Below are 18,745 nucleotides of genomic sequence, written 5' to 3'. Positions count from 1 at the left end.
CTTTTAATTATTATTTTATATACAGTGTATTTATAGATATAGATATAAAAAGTATCAAAATAACCAATTTATACATTTTATTCAAAATTTATTGACATTTTTTATGATTAGCTTAAGTTTCTGTTTACAATTTTTTTAATTAACCTTGAAGTCTCTGACAGTTATGGAATGTCTCCGACTAATATCTAAATGGATTTAGGTGCAATCCGTGGATGAACTATATCAAATAAAACCTAAGTATGAATCTATATCCACGTGGCCACAAGATAAAGTGTAATATAAAGTGTAATGAAATGCATTTGAACCCAGGAGTATTACACAATTTACTTTTTTCTGAACTAGCACTATTTACTTATTGTTAAGGGATAAAGTGTATGTTAATCGTCGAACCACATCTGACATATTAATTATACCTTAAAAAAACTGCGTATGTCATATTGGCATACCGAGACGTAACACTAAACTACTTACGGATGAATACGTTTTCTTACAAAGAGTTTCTTCCAAAATTAAAACTCATTTTTCATCTCTTATTCGGCCAAAATCCACAATATAACCGAACTTTTTGAAAGCACAATCAGTCAAATCTTAATGAGTTTTGGAACTCACATGCATGTTGACACATCAATGAGTTAATTTGTAATTTCAGCAATATGTTTTATCCTTATGCAGCACACAATCTTTTTCATTTCCTCGTCATGTATCATGTTTATTCTAACCGTAAATTTTGTCGTTTAATTTGTTATATTTGTTTTCAATATAAAAGAGTCACGTCTTTTTGCAAATGCGTTACATCTACAGACAAAGAAAACATGGACGAGAAATAGAAATAAAAGAGAGTAGCACATTTTTTGTTTAAAGTTTTGGTAAAGAGTTACGTACTTAGTACATGAATGTTAATAGTTCGATGACAAGTTTTAAGTAAATCTTGTTTTATTCAATTTAAAATTAAAATCTCAAGTTAATGAATGTACTAATCAATCTCAACAGATAATATATAGACATAAAATATAAGAAAAAGTTGATTCAACTATATAATAATAATGACTCATTACCCATAATCTCCTTTTATTAGATTGTTTATACGAGAGTGATACAAAACGTTGCTCCGCCATGTGTATATATATGGTTGCTTCCTTATGACATAGTATCAACCAACAAAACGAAACCTTTAAACAAGATTATATACACCTGAAACAACATAGAAACATGAAACGTTCTGAACAAGAAGCTCCGGTGGATACATCATCAAACATGTCGAATGATTCATCAGCATCCGAGAAAGGAGAAGCAACAAGTCAACAACAATCCAACATTGGTTATGCACTCACAGTTGACGAGGTGATCGAGCAGCACATTGGAGCACTTGGGTTTGCTCAGATCGTGCATGCTCTCTTGGTCTCTATTGCTTGGACCTTTGATGCTCAGTCCACCCTTATATCCATTTTCTCGGACGCTAAGCCCGCTGCGAGGCTTATCGCAACGGGAGCCATCGTTGAGGGCTCGGTGTTGTGTGGAATGCCCACAGGAGAGTGGAATTGGATTGGAGGAAAGAGCGACACTATTGTTTCTGAGTGGAATCTCATATGTCAACATAAGTTTCTTGTTGCTCTACCATCCACTCTATTCTTCATCGGATCACTTTTCGGTATGGATATAATCTAGTCTCTAAATTTTGGTTTTTAACGGTCTAGAGAGTGCTCTCTCCGATTTTTAATATTTATATGACGTTTTAGAATATGTTTTCTAAATTCTAAATTAGATAAGATTTTTATTTTTTTGGAAATTTTAAATTATTTTATGCTATATTGCTATAACATTTTGTATTATTAAAATTTTTAATTTGTGTACAAACATAAATCGCCAACTAATGAAAAACAGAGAAAATGCTAATGAGTTGTTTCCAGTTTGACTGGTTTCTGAACACTGTTTACATGATTCTCATGTTGCCTTTTGTTTTTTTTATCCCAACAGGTTCTGGAGTTTATGGATATCTTGCTGATTCATGGTTTGGTCGGAAAAAGACGCTACTTATCTCTTGTCTATTAACGTTTGTCACAGCTTTGGCGATCTCCTTTTCACCAAACATATGGGTTTACACGTTCTTGCGTTTTGCCAACGGGTTCTTTAGATCAGGAATTGGTTCTTGCTGTATCGTGCTCGCCACCGAGGTAGTAGGTAAAAAATGGCGTGGACAAGTAGGGCAATACGGTTTCTTCTTCTTCACGTTAGGGTTTCTATCTCTGCCGCTCATGGGTTACTTGGAGAGAAAGTCATGGAGAAACCTTTACAGAATCACATCCCTTCTTCCTCTTGGATACGCTGTTTTTCTCTTGCCCTTTGCCTATGAGTCCCCTCGTTGGCTTCTCGTCAAAGGACGTAACAAAGAAGCCATGGTGGTCTTGAAGAAACTGGCGAGGCGCAACGGGAAACAACTTCCAGCTGAGCTAAGCCTAGTCGATCCAATTCAAGGACGAGATGGTCAAGCTTCGTCTTCATCAGAAAACTTTTGGAGAACTAAATGGGCAGTGAAGAGGATCGTAATGGTGATGATGGCTGGATTTGGCACTGGTTTTGTTTACTATGGAATCCAACTAAACGCTGAGAATCTCAACTTCAACCTTTACCTAACCGTTGCGGTTAACGCTCTGATGGAGTTTCCAGCGGTTTTCATTGGAAGCTTCCTCTTAGGTGTCATGAACCGTCGTCCTTTGTTCTCCAACTCATCATACCTAGCTGGAATCTGTTGCTTACTCTGCGCGGTTCTCTCGCTTCACCGCGTGACCCGTGCACTACCTGTTTCCAAATGGCTGCAGCTAGCAGTTGAGGCTGTTGGGTTCATGGCGTCCTCAACGGCCTATGACGTTCTATATGTCTACGGCGTCGAGCTGTTCCCGACAAACGTGAGGAACTTTGCGGTTTCGCTGTTGCGTCAAGCGTTCATGCTAGGTGCATCTGCAGCACCGTTGCTAGTTGCATTGGGGAGAGAAAGCGCGATGATGTCTTTCATTGTGTTTGGCGTTGCGTCTGTGCTGAGTGGCGTGGTGAGTCTATGGCTAAGAGAAACAAGAAACGCCCCACTTTATGAAACACTAACGCAGCAGGGAAAGGCAGAAGAGATGGAAAACGTAACAGAACGTTCTTGATTACTAGTGATGTTCAATAATTGGAAAAATGTAACATATTTCGGTTTTCCATCAAGATGTACGAAAAATTGATATAAATAGGGGTTGTTCATTTTTCCATCTAAATTTTAAAAAGAAATTTTAAGGAACTGTTCGTTTTTCTATCCAGATAAATCATTTAGATGAGTTATCTAGATGATTCATCTAGATGCTCTAGATTTATTTAGATAAAAAAACGAATATATAGATAGATTTATGTTCATTCTTTATTTATGTTTCTATCTAGATGATTTTAATAAACAAATTATAAATATATCACTGTTTTGATTTAATCATATGTTTAATATTAATTTTAACTATACTAATTTTTATTATTTAGTCTAAAATAATTTTGCAATGAAATTATTTTAAAATTAGTATTTTGACATTTATAAGTTTTTACTTCATATATAAATTTATAAATTTAAATTTAACAACAACCATAGTGAAAACTCAAAGTAGAAACTCAAATTTGAATAAACTTTCAAACAACTCAAAATAGCAATTCAAATTTTATAAAACTGAAAAGATGAAAAAAACAATTGTAAGAGCATCATGTACTCATTGCTATATTAAAATAAGTTTTCATTGCTACACCAAAATGTCTCCAACAAATAATCATCTTGAATCTTTACCCTCTTCACTCATCTGCTCCATTACTATCAAGACAACCCAAGAAGAGAAACAACATCCCATATAAAGAGGTCTTGGTCGTCAATCAACAATGGGTCACTTGAAGACATTCACTTCAGAGCCATGATAAATGTTTTATTTCTCTCACTAAAATGCTATAAATAGAACATGAAACAGAACCTTCAAGCGATAACAAATGGTTATAACTTATAAGTATTCATGTCGTGTCATTACTAGTTTTGCACTAGTGATACGGTTTTCGGTCTTCCTCAATTTTTTGCTTCCATCATCTTGTTGATGCAAAGCAGACCAAATCTTTTTTCCTTCTTATGTCATCACTTTGCAAGATAATGTGACGTTATGCAACAAATTATAATTAACTTGCAATGGCTATTTCCTTATATACGGACTTAACACTTGACCTACTCGTACGGTTTTGCGTGAATTCTGATTGACATGATTATTTCTAGTTAGTGCTACGACGACCGGAGCATAATATATAAAACCCGGATGCTTACTCATAAACCATCTCTCTTATTATAAAAGTATATATAAGAGACTTTGGAAACTATAGGCATATACCTTAACATTCCATAGAATCTTTGTAGAATATGCCTTGCAGTTATAAACTTTGATTCTCATCTGTTCATGATATCTGAAGCAAAATCTTACGTAATTTATCATCAGATACGGGAAAACTAACTAACTTAGAGATACCACTAAGCATAATCACAAGTGTTATAACATTTTCATCCTCATGAATAAATTATAACTAGAATTTAGTCCGTACATGCGTGCGAGTTTTGATTTTATTTTGTTTTAATAAATTATTTAGTAATATTTTTATATATATAGGTTGTTTGGATAATTTTAGATTTTTACGAATCTACCCAGACCCGAAATGATCCGACTCGAACTAAGTCTGAAAATCTATAATATCTGAATAAAGTTTAGTTTTAAAACAAAAAAATGATATCAAAAGAACCTATTCGTACTCGAATAGATACTTAGATGTCTATGCATAACTGATTCTTTAAACAAATATAAATTATTTTAATCGGTTTGAATTTTTGTCAATAGTATTTCATTCAAATCTATGAAACTATTATTGTTAAGATATAAAATAAATAACTAAATTATTATAGTAAATACAACTAATGAACTAGTAAGGAAGAATGAAAAAAGCAAGAGGTAATAAAACACTTTAAGATAGGTAAATTTTATTTAATACTTTGTGAAAATTGATGTTGAATAAATTTAAAAAGAAAATAAATGAAATGAATAGAATAGAATAGAATTAGTCAAAAAATGAAAAATATGTAAAACCCCACTTAAAATTATGAAAATATTATTTTGTATTTCAGTTTTAATAGAATAGATATTTCAACAAAAAAAAAAGCAGCACGATTGAGATTTTATGTAATGTAAGAGTTTGAGCTAACGCCATTAACACATATCATTTATATTCACGTAAGGGAGGTTCATGAACAATATGTTGTTTTCCTAGTGGGATGAACATTATGTGTCTTGAAATCAAGAAAAGACGGCCGTGCCTTCCATAAGGCGGATGAAGCTCTTGCTTCAGGCCACAAAAAAAAAAATTAGAAAGAGTTAGTGAAAGAGTTTGATACCATATCACTATGTGTATCAGATAAAATGACATTTGCTAATTTTTTTTGTTGTATTTATACATAGGTTGCAAATGCTTATTAGATTATCGACCTAGGTTGCAAGAGCTAGTTAAGTTTCTACATCCTAGTAGACCCCTTAAATCCCATGTATGTCCTAATTAATCCTACTATTTAACTCATTTTCTTCATGCCTTCTTTGGATGATCGCACCTCCTTAATATGTTTTCACACAAATCAATAAAATAATTAACTTTATATTTTTATGATCTTATTTGATACATGATTTGTTTGATTTTATAAATTAATGAGTTACGAGTATGGAGAAAAACTGGAAAAAACCTTTAATATTTATCTTGAAAATATAAAACAATACTTATAATGAAACAAAATTTAAAAGATAAAACGACATTTAATATTAATATTTTAAAATATGGTTGATACGTCCGTATATATGGTGTATATACACTTTTCAGTAGTACAATGTATTTTCTGGTATACAGTAAAATAATACGGTTATTATTTGTATGGTATTTATACAATGCTTATACAATATTTATACGGTGTTTATACAGCATTTATACAATATTTATACATCCACAGTTTATTAACTACATTTTTAAGGAAACTAAATTTTAGTAAAATAGAAATCTATCTAACTATGGTTGCTATATATTTTGTTATTTAAATATAATATAACTTATGTAGTTATTTTCTTTATTACTATGGCATTTATTTAAAATACGTTTACCGTGCATACTCTGTATACTCATCTGTATATACAGTAATCAATCGCCCAGCTAACATATAGCGTATTTTAGAACAATGCTTAATATGAGTTTCATCGTGCAAAAAAGAGCAAAAAGTTTACGTTTTATATCAAGAAAAAAGTTTATGTTTTCTTCCCTAAGTAACTATTCAATCAGTTTTATTTTAATTGTAGTTTTAGATTTGTACATACTGATTAATAAAACATTTATTGTTTTTATATTTGTAAGCAAAAATTTTATTAATTATATATCTAAACATATTTTAACCAATAAAAAAAAACAAAATGTCTATCAAACTGTGGGGCAAGATAAGAAAATAATGGAGACAATGAATCTCCGAAAAAAGTTATCGGCTTTACATGCAGAATGTCAATCTTTGATATGAATTATGGAATGTGAGTCTTGGCCACAACGAATTTAATATCCCTTCCGTTGGGGCGCTAGACCCCTTTTGGAGGGATAGTTGGGAATGTGACTGCCCAGATACCAGAGTTATCAAAAACAAAAAACTATGGAATGTATGAAGATCTTCAATTTCTGAGAAGTAGTTTTTGCAACAGACAGTTCTTAGTTGACGAAGATAATGTTATCATCCAAAGAATTGCCAGCTTTTGTCACACACTTGAGAAGTTTCGATGCAATAAGACTTTTTTTTTTCAATCTTCAAAATCCGACATATTACAAGGATACATAATATAGTGGTGGACAAGTTTGCATGAGGTGCTAGAAGTTGCTCTTCTAATGTTCTATGTCGATTATATGCCTCTGGCTTGTATTTCTGAATCGGTAAAGCATATTTTATATTTTAATTTATTGTTTCTCAAAAAAGGAGAATATAACAAATTATATAACATATATAGGTAATAAATTTTACATTGAAATTCTAAAATTACATTTATTTTGTAACGAAAATTTTACTCTACAACGACATTTAATATGAAATGAAGGAAACATTTTGCTGTTTTAATCCTTTAATTATAGGTTGTATTTGTTCGTTCCATTATTTTCAAAATAAAAATGAATCTACTTTTCTGAGTTAGTTAATTTTACCTTTTAATTATTCTTTTATATATTTATATATATCGTATTTATAGATATAAATATAAAATTATCAAAAGAACCAATTTATACATTTTTATTCAAAAATTTATGGAGAATTTTCATGATTGGCTTAAGTTTCTCTTTACACTATTTGCTTTTTCTGAACTAGCACTATTTACTTATTGTAAAAGGATAAAATTGTACATTTTAATTTTGGAGAAAATGATCATTAAAATCACGAACTTTTCAATTTGGTCGAAAAAATCATAATTTTTCTCGTAGACAATTTAAAACTTCTAGTTACTATGACTATCCATTTAAGACCTCAAACACTTTTAATTAAGCCAATTTTAATACATTGTTAGTTCGTTTAACTGAACGATTAAACGGAGTTAATCACCGTTATAATCTCTGTTAAACACCAAACGACATTTTTTGTGTTTAACAGAGATTAACCTTGTCTAATTGTTCTATTAATCGAACTAACAATATATTAAAATTGGTTTAATCGAAATTAGTTGAGGCTTTAAATGGCTAATCATAATAAATAAAGACTTTAAATGGTTTATGTGAAAGTTGATATTTTTTCAACCAATTTAAAAAGTTCTTGATTTAAAAGACCATTTTCTCGAACCACATCTGACATATTTATATCTTAAAGAGTACTGTGTATGTCATATTCCCATACCAAGACGTAACACTAAGCTACTTACGGATGAGTACGTTTTCTTACAAAGAGTTTCTTCCAAATAAAAACATTTTTCATGTATTATTCGGCCAAAATCCACAATATAACGGAACTTTTTTGAAAACACGATCAAGTAAATCTTAATGAGTTTTAGTTTGACACATCAAAGTGTTAATTTTGTAATTTCAGCAATGTCTTACTCTTATCCTTATGCATCACACATTCTTTTTCATTTACTCGTCATGTAGCATGTTTATTCTAACTGTAACTTTTGTCGTTTACTTTGTTATATTTGTTTCCAGTATAAAGAGTCACGTTTTTTGCAAATGCGTTACATCTGCAGACATAGAAAAGATGGACAAGAAATAGAAGTAAAAGAGAGTAACACACTTTTGTTTAAAGTTTTGGTAAAGAGTTACGTACTTAAATTTATGTTAATAGTTCGATGGACACGTTGTAAGTAAATCTTGTTTTATTTCAATTTTGAATTAAAATCTCAAGTTAATCAATATGAACCAATCAAACTCTACATATATATATATAATATATAGACACACAATAAAAGAAAAAGTTGATTCAACTCAATGACTCATTACCCATATAAGACGCTAAAAGAAAAAGTTGATTCCACACAATAAAAGAAAAAGTTGATTCAACTTAATGACTCATTACCCATATAATCTCCTTTTATTAGATTGTTTATTCGAGAGTGATACAAAACGTTGCTCGACCATGTATTCATATACGATTGCTTCCTTGTGACATATAGTATATCAACCAACAAAATAAAACCTGTAAACAAGATTATATACACCTGAAAAAACAGAAAAAATGAAACCTTCTGAGCAAGAAACTCCGAAGCTTGTTGACATATCACCAAACATATCGAATGATTCATCAGCATCCGAGAAAGGAGAAGCAACAAGCCAACAACAATCCAACAATGGTTACGCACTCACAGTTGACGAGGTGATCGAACAACACATTGGAGCGCTTGGTTTTGCTCAGATCGTGCATGCTCTCTTGGTCTCTATTGCTTGGACCTTTGATGCTCAGTTCACCCTTATATCCATTTTCTCTGACGCTAAGCCCGCTGTGATGCTTCTTGCAACGGGAGCCATCGTTGAGGGCTCAATGTTGTGTGGACTGTCCACCGGAGAATGGAAATGGGCCGGAGGAAAGAGCGACACTATTGTTTCAGAGTGGAATCTCATATGTCAACATAAGTTTCTTGTTGCTCTACCATCCACTCTGTTCTTCATCGGATCTCTTTTCGGTACGAATTTATTCTATAGTAGTCTCTAAAGTTTGGTTTTTAACGGTCTGGAAAGTGATCTTTCCGATTTTTCATATATGACTGTTTTAGAAGATGTTATTTTTTTTAATTCTAATTTAGATAACGTTTTTATTTTTCATGTTCGTGTTTAATTATTTTTATTGCTATATTGCTATATCATTTTGTATTATAGTTAAACTTTTAGTTTGTGTATTACAAACATAAATCGACAACTAATAAAAAAACAGAGAAAATGTTATACAGTAAAAACTCTATAAATTAATAATTCTGGAATTATGATAATTTATAAAAGAAATTTATTTTTTCGATTTTCCTATTTTAGAATATATATATATATATATATATATAAAAATTTATAAATTCTGCATTCATATTATTTTTATCATATTATTTGTGTATTTGAGATATGTTACATAGAACTTAAACATGTTTTAGGTATAATTTTCTAAATATATCAAAATATATTGAAAATATTAATAAAATGTAAAAATAATTTTCATGAATATAAAAGAAATATAAAATGGTTTGTTTGTACTTATATAAAATTTATATGTATATACTTATTAATTTGTGATTTTAATAGGACCATATATATATTTACATATAATTTTTTAAGATATATTTTCTTATTATTTTATCAATTTGTATCATATATTGAACCGGCCCAACCCGAAACTAAAAAAAATTATTAATTTCTAATTTTATTAATTTACCAAATATTAATTTATAAAATTTCTACGGTATATTGACTTTGTTTTAAGTTTGATTGGTTTCTGTGTGCAGTCCTAAAATCTTGAACACCGTTTACATGAGTCTCATGTTGCCTTTTGTTTTTTGTTTTTAAATCTCAACAGGTTCTGGAGTTTATGGATATCTTGCTGATTCATGGTTTGGTCGGAAAAAGACACTATTTATCTCTTGTCTATTTACGTTTGTCACGGCTTTAGCGATCTCCTTTTCTCCAAACATATGGGTTTACGCGTTCTTGCGTTTCGCAAACGGGTTCTTTAAATCAGGAATTAGTTCTTGCTGTATCGTGCTCGCCACCGAGGTAGTAGGAAAAAAGTGGCGTGGGCAAGTAGGGCAATACGGTTTCTTCTTCTTCACGTTAGGGTTTCTATCTCTGCCGCTCATGGGTTACTTGGAGAGAAAGTCATGGAGAAACCTTTACAGAATCACATCCCTTCTTCCTCTTGGATACGCTGTTTTTCTCTTGCCCTTTGCCTACGAGTCCCCACGATGGCTTCTCGTCAAAGGACGCAACAAAGAAGCCATGGTGGTCTTGAAGAAACTCGCGAGGCGCAATGGGAAACAACTTCCAGCTGATCTAAGCCTTATCAATCCGATTCAAGGACGAGATGATATAACTTCGTCGTCATCAGAGAACTTCTGGAAGACGAAATGGGCAGTGAAGAGGATTGTAATGGTGATGATGGCTGGATTTGGCACTGGTTTTGTTTACTATGGAATCCAACTAAACGCTGAGAATCTCAACTTCAATCTTTACCTAACCGTTGCGGTGAACGCTCTGATGGAGTTTCCAGCGGTTTTCATCGGAAGCTTCCTCTTAGGGGTCATGAACCGTCGTCCTTTGTTCTCCAACTCATCATACCTAGCTGGAGTCTGTTGCTTACTCTGCGCGGTTCTCTCGCTTCACCGCGTGACCCGTGCACTACCTGTTTCCAAATGGCTGCAGCTAGCAGTTGAGGCTGTTGGGTTCATGGCGTCCTCATTGGCGTACGATGTCTTGTATGTCTATGGCGTCGAGCTGTTCCCGACAAACGTGAGGAACTTTGCGGTTGCGCTCTTGTGTCAAGCGTTCATGCTAGGAGGATCTGCGGCCCCGTTGCTAGTTGCATTGGGGAGAGAAAACGCCATGATGTCTTTCATTGTGTTTGGCGTTGCGTCTGTGTTGACTGGCTTGGTGAGTCTTTGGCTAAGGGAAACGCGAAACGCTCCACTTTATGAAACACTGACGCAGCAGGGGAAGGCTGAAGAGATGGAAAACGAAACAGAACACTCTTGATCACTAGTACTGTTCCTTTCTGCTATGTATGTCCAATAATTGGAAAATGTAAAAATCTTTCGGTTTTCCAGTAAATTGAATGAAACGTTGACAAGTTTACTTTGAAAAACACATGGTTCTCAGTTTCAAAACAAAAAACACATGGTTCTAAAAAATGGTTTAGACAGTGACTAAATGTTTAGACCGTGACTAAACGTCTGTTTTGTACTAGCCGGGCGATTTTATCCGATTTGTACGACTCACAATCGGTTTGAATTATTATAAATCGATTTGAATTATTATAAATCAATCCAAATTAATTTAAACTAGATTTTGACCCGCCCGCCCGTGCGGGTGTATATTTCAAAAATATATTATTATTTATTTTTTTATGTCAATATCAAAACTGGATAAAAAAAAAATCTGAAGAACCGACCACGATCCGAAAAAGTAATATCAAACCCGAACCAAAATTGATTAAATATCCAAATTATTCAAAATTTTGATATTTAGACAACTAAAACCATAACCAATTCGAACCAAAGTATTTTGGATATCAAAATGTATCCGAAAAAGATTTATATACTTATATATGTATATATATTAATTATTTTTAGTTTTAATGTATATAAAAACATCCAGAATATATATATGATACTTTTAGGTTGGTTTAAATACTTGAAAATATATAAATAGTCAAATATAAATATCTAACATATTGGAAGTACACTCAAAACACCAAAAATATTTAAAATAATTATTGATTTTTGATCCAAAATTTAAACCAAACCAATTTATATGTTAAGTTTATGTATTCTGACATATGTTTTTCAGATTTATATACAATATATTATTTTATTTATATATTTTAAGAAATTAAAAATTTATAATGAATTCTTAAAAAAATAATTTAAATGGGTTATCCGAACCCGAACTGAACCCGCAAAGATCCGAATATAATTCGAACTGAAATTCAGAAATATTTGAATGGGGCTGAAATATTTGACCTCGGAAACCCAAAACCCAAGCAAATATGTAACTAACCCGAATTGATACCTGAACGCAGCCCCAGTCAAAATTCGAACTGAAATTTAGAAATATATGAATTGGACTGAAATATTTGACCCTGGAAACCCAAAACCCAAACAGAAAGGATACCTGAACGTCTAGCCCTAGTCACTATTATGTATCGTATATATGTCATCATATAATTAATTGTATTGGTCCATCATATAAATAATCATATAAGTAATAGTATTTTATATGTACCATCTTATAAATAATCATATATATTATTATATTCTTAAATTTTAATCCGAAATATAAAAACCATAATTTAAGTTGGTATATAGAATTAATTTTTTTGTTGTATTTTTTTATATATATTGAAAAATATTTTTAATAATGGTTATTGGAAAATATTTTAGTAAAAATAAATTTTTGAATGAATGCATATTTTTTTATCAATTTTTGATATAAATCAAATTTAAATTATTATTTTGATTTGAAATACGTATATAAAATCTAATGATTATCTTAGACAAAACAATGTTTTTAGGTAATTATATTAGTCCATTTTGTATATTTTAAAACTGATATAATGGATTTCCAATTTTTATTAATAACATAGGCCATTACTTTTTTCTTCTTGACATACTTTTATCCATGTTTCAAAGTTTTAATTTTTTGAATTAGTTTTCTATGAATTATTATTAATCTATCTATACTATTATTTGCGAAGTGATTTTTCGCAACGGAGCTCTCACGTTAAAAGTTAGAGCGGTTAATATCGTTTATACCCTTAATGAATAGAATTTATAAATTACTTAAAATAAAAAACGAATTTAAATGATTTTATTAGATAAATGATCAAAATTAATAATTAATAATTAATAATAATAATAATTATCCAAAATCCATAAATATATATTTTAAAATAAAAAGATAATGATCATATATATATATTGTGATTATCCGAAAGATATCTTTTAATAGAAACTTAAAAATTAAAAAAAAACAGAAATACATAACTAAATAATAATCAATTAATATTTTTACTTTTATATAATTAAAAAGATCATATTGAGTGATTTCTAATTTTTTATTAACAATGAATATAGTATACATAATAATTTTCAAGACAAAACTAAAATTATTACTTTTATATAACTGAAAAATAATATTGAGTGATTTCTAAAATTTATTTATTAATAATGAATATCATATACATAAGAATTTCCAAGAAAAAAATCATTATACATAAGAATAGTCAAATGAAAAATACGGATTTACCATTATAATCTTTTAATTATTAATTATTGTATTAATAAGTAGCTGTAAAATGTATATGCCCGCATATGCGGGCTAAACACCTAGTTTTATGGTATTTGTTTTTGAAAATTGAACTCTTTAAATTTTTAGATTTGACTAAACTAAATAAGGTAATAATACTGTTTTTAAAAATTGTTTTATATAATATACTATTTATATTTCAGTTTGTGTTTTTATTTTCACCATAAAGAATTGTAAATATAGTGACAGAATTGTAAATAAAAAGAAATATAGAAAGAAGATTGTTTTATGTATTATAACAACAATGGCTAAATGTTTATATAAAAAGAAGTATTAAATATGTTATTCATGTTTTTAAGCAATTCTCATTTGTTATTAATTTATTGAAAATACAATGACTAAATGTGTAAATAAAAGAAACTACACATCTCTACTATCCATGTTGCCAAATATATCTCATTTATTCTATTATTCTTGTTTCCAAACAATTCAATTGGGTACTTGAACTTTAATAATATAGATAAATAAGAAAACCGGTTGATCGCAACTCTATATTGAATTTGATAGACCAACTGGTTTTTGATTGTAATATCTTAGATATAATAACCAAAAGATTGGCATATGTAGTATAAGACAAATATTGGCATATTTCAACTTTTAGAAAAGAATTGTTATAATGTCGTTTCAAATTTTGTTTTGTAGAGAACAGTTTATGACTAAACCCGAATTTCCACACATTTTATGGTCATCTGGTTAAAGCTGGTTAAAGATGCTTAGATAAATGGCAAATAGGCCCAACTCTTAGTAAATTTACATAAAGATAACGTAGCCTATTGATAATTAGTAGGGAAAAAAACGTGATGGGCTTCACATATGTCGTGTAATACAAATGGACAAATAACAAAAGTTCAATAATTAAAACCAGTGGCATTCAGTTGTAAATAATGAAGTTAACTCAGGGTAAATTCCCATTTGTACTTCACTTTTAATAGGATAGATATGTTAAGCTAAATAATTTTAGTATAAACCAACAAATCCTTTAATTTCTTTTGAATATTTAATGTTGATAATTTTCAAAAAAGAAAAAAATTCTAACTTAACCCAAAAAATAAATATTTTATATAAATAAATTAGATATAAAATAAATCAATATTATTAGCTATGCTAGCTGAAATAATTTATTTAGTCATTAATCCTCTAAAAAAAACTTACGGAATAGACATTGAAAAAATTATTTTTTTAATAAATAAATTTAAATTGTATTTAAAAATTAAATTACTTGTTTATTGATAAAATTATATTTTTATCATTAAAAGCATAATATTGATAATACTCTTTTGTTTCCATTTTTTTTTTTTTTTTTTGGTTTCCATGCTTTAGCTGTCGGATCCCAACAAATATTTTTTTGGCCCAGCACTCTGAAGACTTGAGAGATTTACACGGATATGATATAACTTGTTAGTCTCTATCCAGCAAATAAACTTAGAACTAAGTTGCTGATCAAAAAATTTGACCGGTGGTTTTTCTCTTTCTGTAAATGTTATCAGTGTTAAAATCATCAATTTTGTTGGAATCTTGAAATATATTTTATCAAATAGGTTAGATTTTTTAGGTACAGAAAAAAGCAAAGTACATGAAAAAATTAACACATAAAAAATCACTTACACCAACATACAAAAACGTGTCAGTCTTTTGTTTTGAAGATGATTCATGCTCCCATGTGTACAAATCCTTCAGAGAAAACAAAATATAGTAAAACTTAAAAAGCTAAAGCAAAGATGGATCACGAGTTCTCAATACAAAAAAATATGCAAATGAAATATTCTTTTTGAATCGGCCATACATATTTGGATGGTTGCAGTTGCTATCCTTTTTTGAATTAGCGATGAAAATTTTTCTTTATGCAAGACACATATATATCCCGTAGAAATCCGGTAGAAACAATTTTAGGGGATACGATAATTTTAGGGTTTTAAGTTTTTAATCAGCCATGTTATCTTATTGACAAGCCATGTCATCTATTAAGTGTGCCATGTCATTTTTTTTTGTGAGAGTCTTTGTAGAGATGACATGTAAGCAAAATTTAAAAAATCACTTCTCAAATATAGTCTAGGAGATTATATAATTATATGTAAAATTATATATTTACTGTATCATTTTGTTAATTAATATTTATACAATATATTTATATATTTGCTATTATTTATAATATATTTTTATGAATTTAAATTAAGTATCATAAATATAAGTATCATAATATAAAATATAAATTCTTGGAATTGAGTTTGAAGTTTTGCTTTTGGAGAAGATTAGCGTAAACTTTAAATATGAAATTTTCAAATTTCAAAATAGAATGTATTTTTGGAGATCATCTAACCTTACGTAATGAAGAAGAAAAGTTTGCGGAGGTTCAGGTCCATAAAATGCAATTATTGGAAGATGATTGGTTGGACTTTAGCAGTAGAAATTGTAGACTTTAGTCTAAGAATTTTTTGATGTTGTTTAAATAATGTAACTATTGAAATTAAATGAATTTTTTTTTTAAAAAAAGAATATTCCTATGGCCATATTTTTTCGCTTTAGTAAAGAAGGCCTCTACATCTTTTTCATTAGTTTTTTGGCTTCAACTTTAAAAACTACATAAAGTATGATTAGTAATTTTTATGGTTGTAGATATAAATTAAAGTTAAAAGTTCTTGCTACATCCCAACCAACCACCACTCACTTATATAGATTTACAAAAAAAGATGGGAAAATCACATTCTAAACTATAAAGGCATACATTTTTATGGCAATTGATCTCAGGATGTATAGTAGTAAAAATAAATTTAAAAGCAAGAGGAATGCAAGGAGATATATTTTGTGCACATTGTGGAGCACCTGAAGAAACTATAAATCATGTGTTTTTCGAATGTCCACCACCAATGCAGGTGTGGACACTTTCACGGCTACCATCGAGTCCAGAAATTTTTCCGACGCAATCACTGTTCACAAATATGGATTACTTATTTTGGAAAGTTTCACCGGTATTGGAAGATCATCACATCGCCTAGATTTTATGATATATATGGAAAAGAAAAATAACAAAGTAGTTAGCAAGCTGGATATTGACCCTCAAGACACATTCAAATTGGCAGAGACGGAATCCTTATTTTGGGCGGAGGCTCAACTCTCACTCATAAAATGGAACCGATCACTCTAGGGTACCACTAGAAGGAATAGTACCGTCTATTCCAGAGAGATGGTGCTTTACGGATGGTTCATGGAAAGATGATGAATTCTATGAATATAACAACGATAATCTTTTGAAACCCCATATATTTACATAAATTATACAAAATAACAAACTGTAATAATTAGTAGTATTTCATATTTATTTATTAGTATGTTTTGAATCATTTTATAATTTTATATATAAAACATTACAATAAAAAATAAAAAAAAATATTTTGGATATTAAGTGTCGTTTAACTTTTAAATCTGTTTACATTATAAGCATTGTTTTACATTTTAAGGCAAAATTAGATATTTTCTAGTTTTTATCCTTACTTTTAACTTATTAATTAATAAAATTAAACAAAATAATGTATTAAATAAAGCTGAAACAGAAGATTTAATCATTTTCTTAATTTGTGTAAAAAACTTTAAACGTCAACTCGATTTATAAAATTAAGCAACTAATGTACATTTTGAGAAGATCATTATCCAGTATTTAATTTCCAAACGCCTTTCACGAGCTCTCTTAATTTATTTGCCTCGTGCTTAGGGAATTTTCACGACCTTCGATGCGCTTGTATTGCAAACATGTACACTGATCTGTGGTGGACGGACAATCAGATCAGATCGGATTTTGCCATTTAGAAGCAGATCCATTGAGAGGAGGAGTCAAGAAAAAGAAAGGCTAAGAGGATACATGGATGTTCAGCAGGATGAAGAACACTCCAGCGGAGGCAAGTAGACGGCATAGCCGGTCAAACAACTCCCTCTTTGGTTTTTAACTGCTCTCAGAACTCATTAGTCAGGTATTTCAACATTGGCTTCAGATCCGACTTTATTGTGTTCTTTCGAACATAGGGTATAGTACTACAAGTTAAGTTTTTCTTGTTACAAAAAAAAAGTTAAGTTTTTCTATAGGTTTCTTTTTTCTTTAGCCACCTCTATCTTTTTTTTTTTTTTTGTAAAAACCTCTATCTTTGTTTATCATCTAACCGTTTGAGTATCTTTCACATTTTTAATTTAATATAAGCATTTGGTATTAGAAGAAACTAGGTTTTTGTTTAGCAGACAAAAGAGCACAAGGATAAGCGTACTCTTGCTTACTACTAACTAATAAACAGAAAATGTTTCGGTTTAGTTTCCATGTTATGTGAATCTTAAACTAGTGAGATAATTAAAAAGAAAAAAGAAACAAAGGAAATATGTTTTATTCCATTAAAAGAAAAAAGATAACAGAAACGCAGATAGAGTTTTATTATTAGTCGTAGTCTTTAATTTCTCTCAGATGATAGACATAGTCTTGGGATAAGTCTCTGTCTCATCAGCTTTCATGAACACAAACGAGAATGGTGTAGAGGTTAAAGCCAAACGTCGCACGCCATATTCGTCGTTAATTATACCGACGTTGATGCAATCATTACCGTTAGGACAAGACACAATCTGGTAACCGCCAGGAAAACCTTTAGTTTTCTCGATCTTGAAGAAACTCCTCGACGAATCTTCTCCAGCTTCCGGGTTAGGACCAGCCGTTATGAACAATGTCCTAAAGTGACTTGGGGCCGCAGTGACCCACCAATAGGTTGACTGAACGCATATCGTGGCTTTGACGTCCATCTCGATGTTAAGGTTAGTTGATTCGGGAACGAACGCAACTTTAATCCTCCAGTTTGAGAATTTTACGGGAATCCCCCTGTTGACCTCTGAGATTTCCTATCCGACAAAGAGGGGACATTGGTTGTTACCACGGGGGGCGAGATTCAGGCCGCCACCTGCAGCACCGAAGATGGCGGGGAGAAAGTAGTAACTGCCACCGAATATGACATCACCATCAGTGTCGAGAACTGGTTGGGCGTTTATGGTCACGGCCAAAACAGCGGTTAAGGCAACAAGGAAGTAAAACATAGGCTTCATCCTTTTTTTCTTGAGTGTATGTAGTTGATTAGGTTTGAATGTTACTGGATGAAGAAAATGTGTGTTCATGTGATCGGTATTTATACACGGATGTGCATAG

The 18,745-nt window shown here is 30.6% G+C and overlaps 2 protein-coding genes and 1 pseudogene across 2 annotated transcripts; 2 read left to right on the top strand and 1 right to left on the bottom strand.

The window, feature by feature from the left end:
- Nucleotides 1-1,190: 1,190 nt before the first annotated feature.
- LOC130494584 (organic cation/carnitine transporter 1-like) lies at nucleotides 1,191-3,219 on the top strand. Its single transcript, XM_018598961.2, has 2 exons — nucleotides 1,191-1,648; nucleotides 1,975-3,219. Exons 1-2 carry the CDS (start codon nucleotides 1,210-1,212, stop codon nucleotides 3,144-3,146), a joined length of 1,611 nt encoding a protein of 536 aa, XP_018454463.2. The 5' UTR covers nucleotides 1,191-1,209; the 3' UTR covers nucleotides 3,147-3,219.
- A 5,405-nt stretch (nucleotides 3,220-8,624) lies between these two features.
- LOC108825622 (organic cation/carnitine transporter 1-like) lies at nucleotides 8,625-11,356 on the top strand. The gene is made up of 2 exons (XM_018598953.2): nucleotides 8,625-9,200; nucleotides 10,076-11,356. Exons 1-2 carry the CDS (start codon nucleotides 8,756-8,758, stop codon nucleotides 11,245-11,247), a joined length of 1,617 nt encoding a protein of 538 aa, XP_018454455.2. The 5' UTR covers nucleotides 8,625-8,755; the 3' UTR covers nucleotides 11,248-11,356.
- Nucleotides 11,357-17,924: 6,568 nt separating this feature from the next.
- On the bottom strand, nucleotides 17,925-18,745 carry LOC108833976 (kunitz trypsin inhibitor 4-like; annotated as a pseudogene).

This window comes from Raphanus sativus, chromosome 2, assembly GCF_000801105.2.
Source record: "Raphanus sativus cultivar WK10039 chromosome 2, ASM80110v3, whole genome shotgun sequence".
Classification (NCBI taxonomy): domain Eukaryota; kingdom Viridiplantae; phylum Streptophyta; class Magnoliopsida; order Brassicales; family Brassicaceae; genus Raphanus; species Raphanus sativus.
Note: the sequence above shows the minus strand (reverse complement) of the source record. Positions and strands in the feature narration are given on the sequence as shown.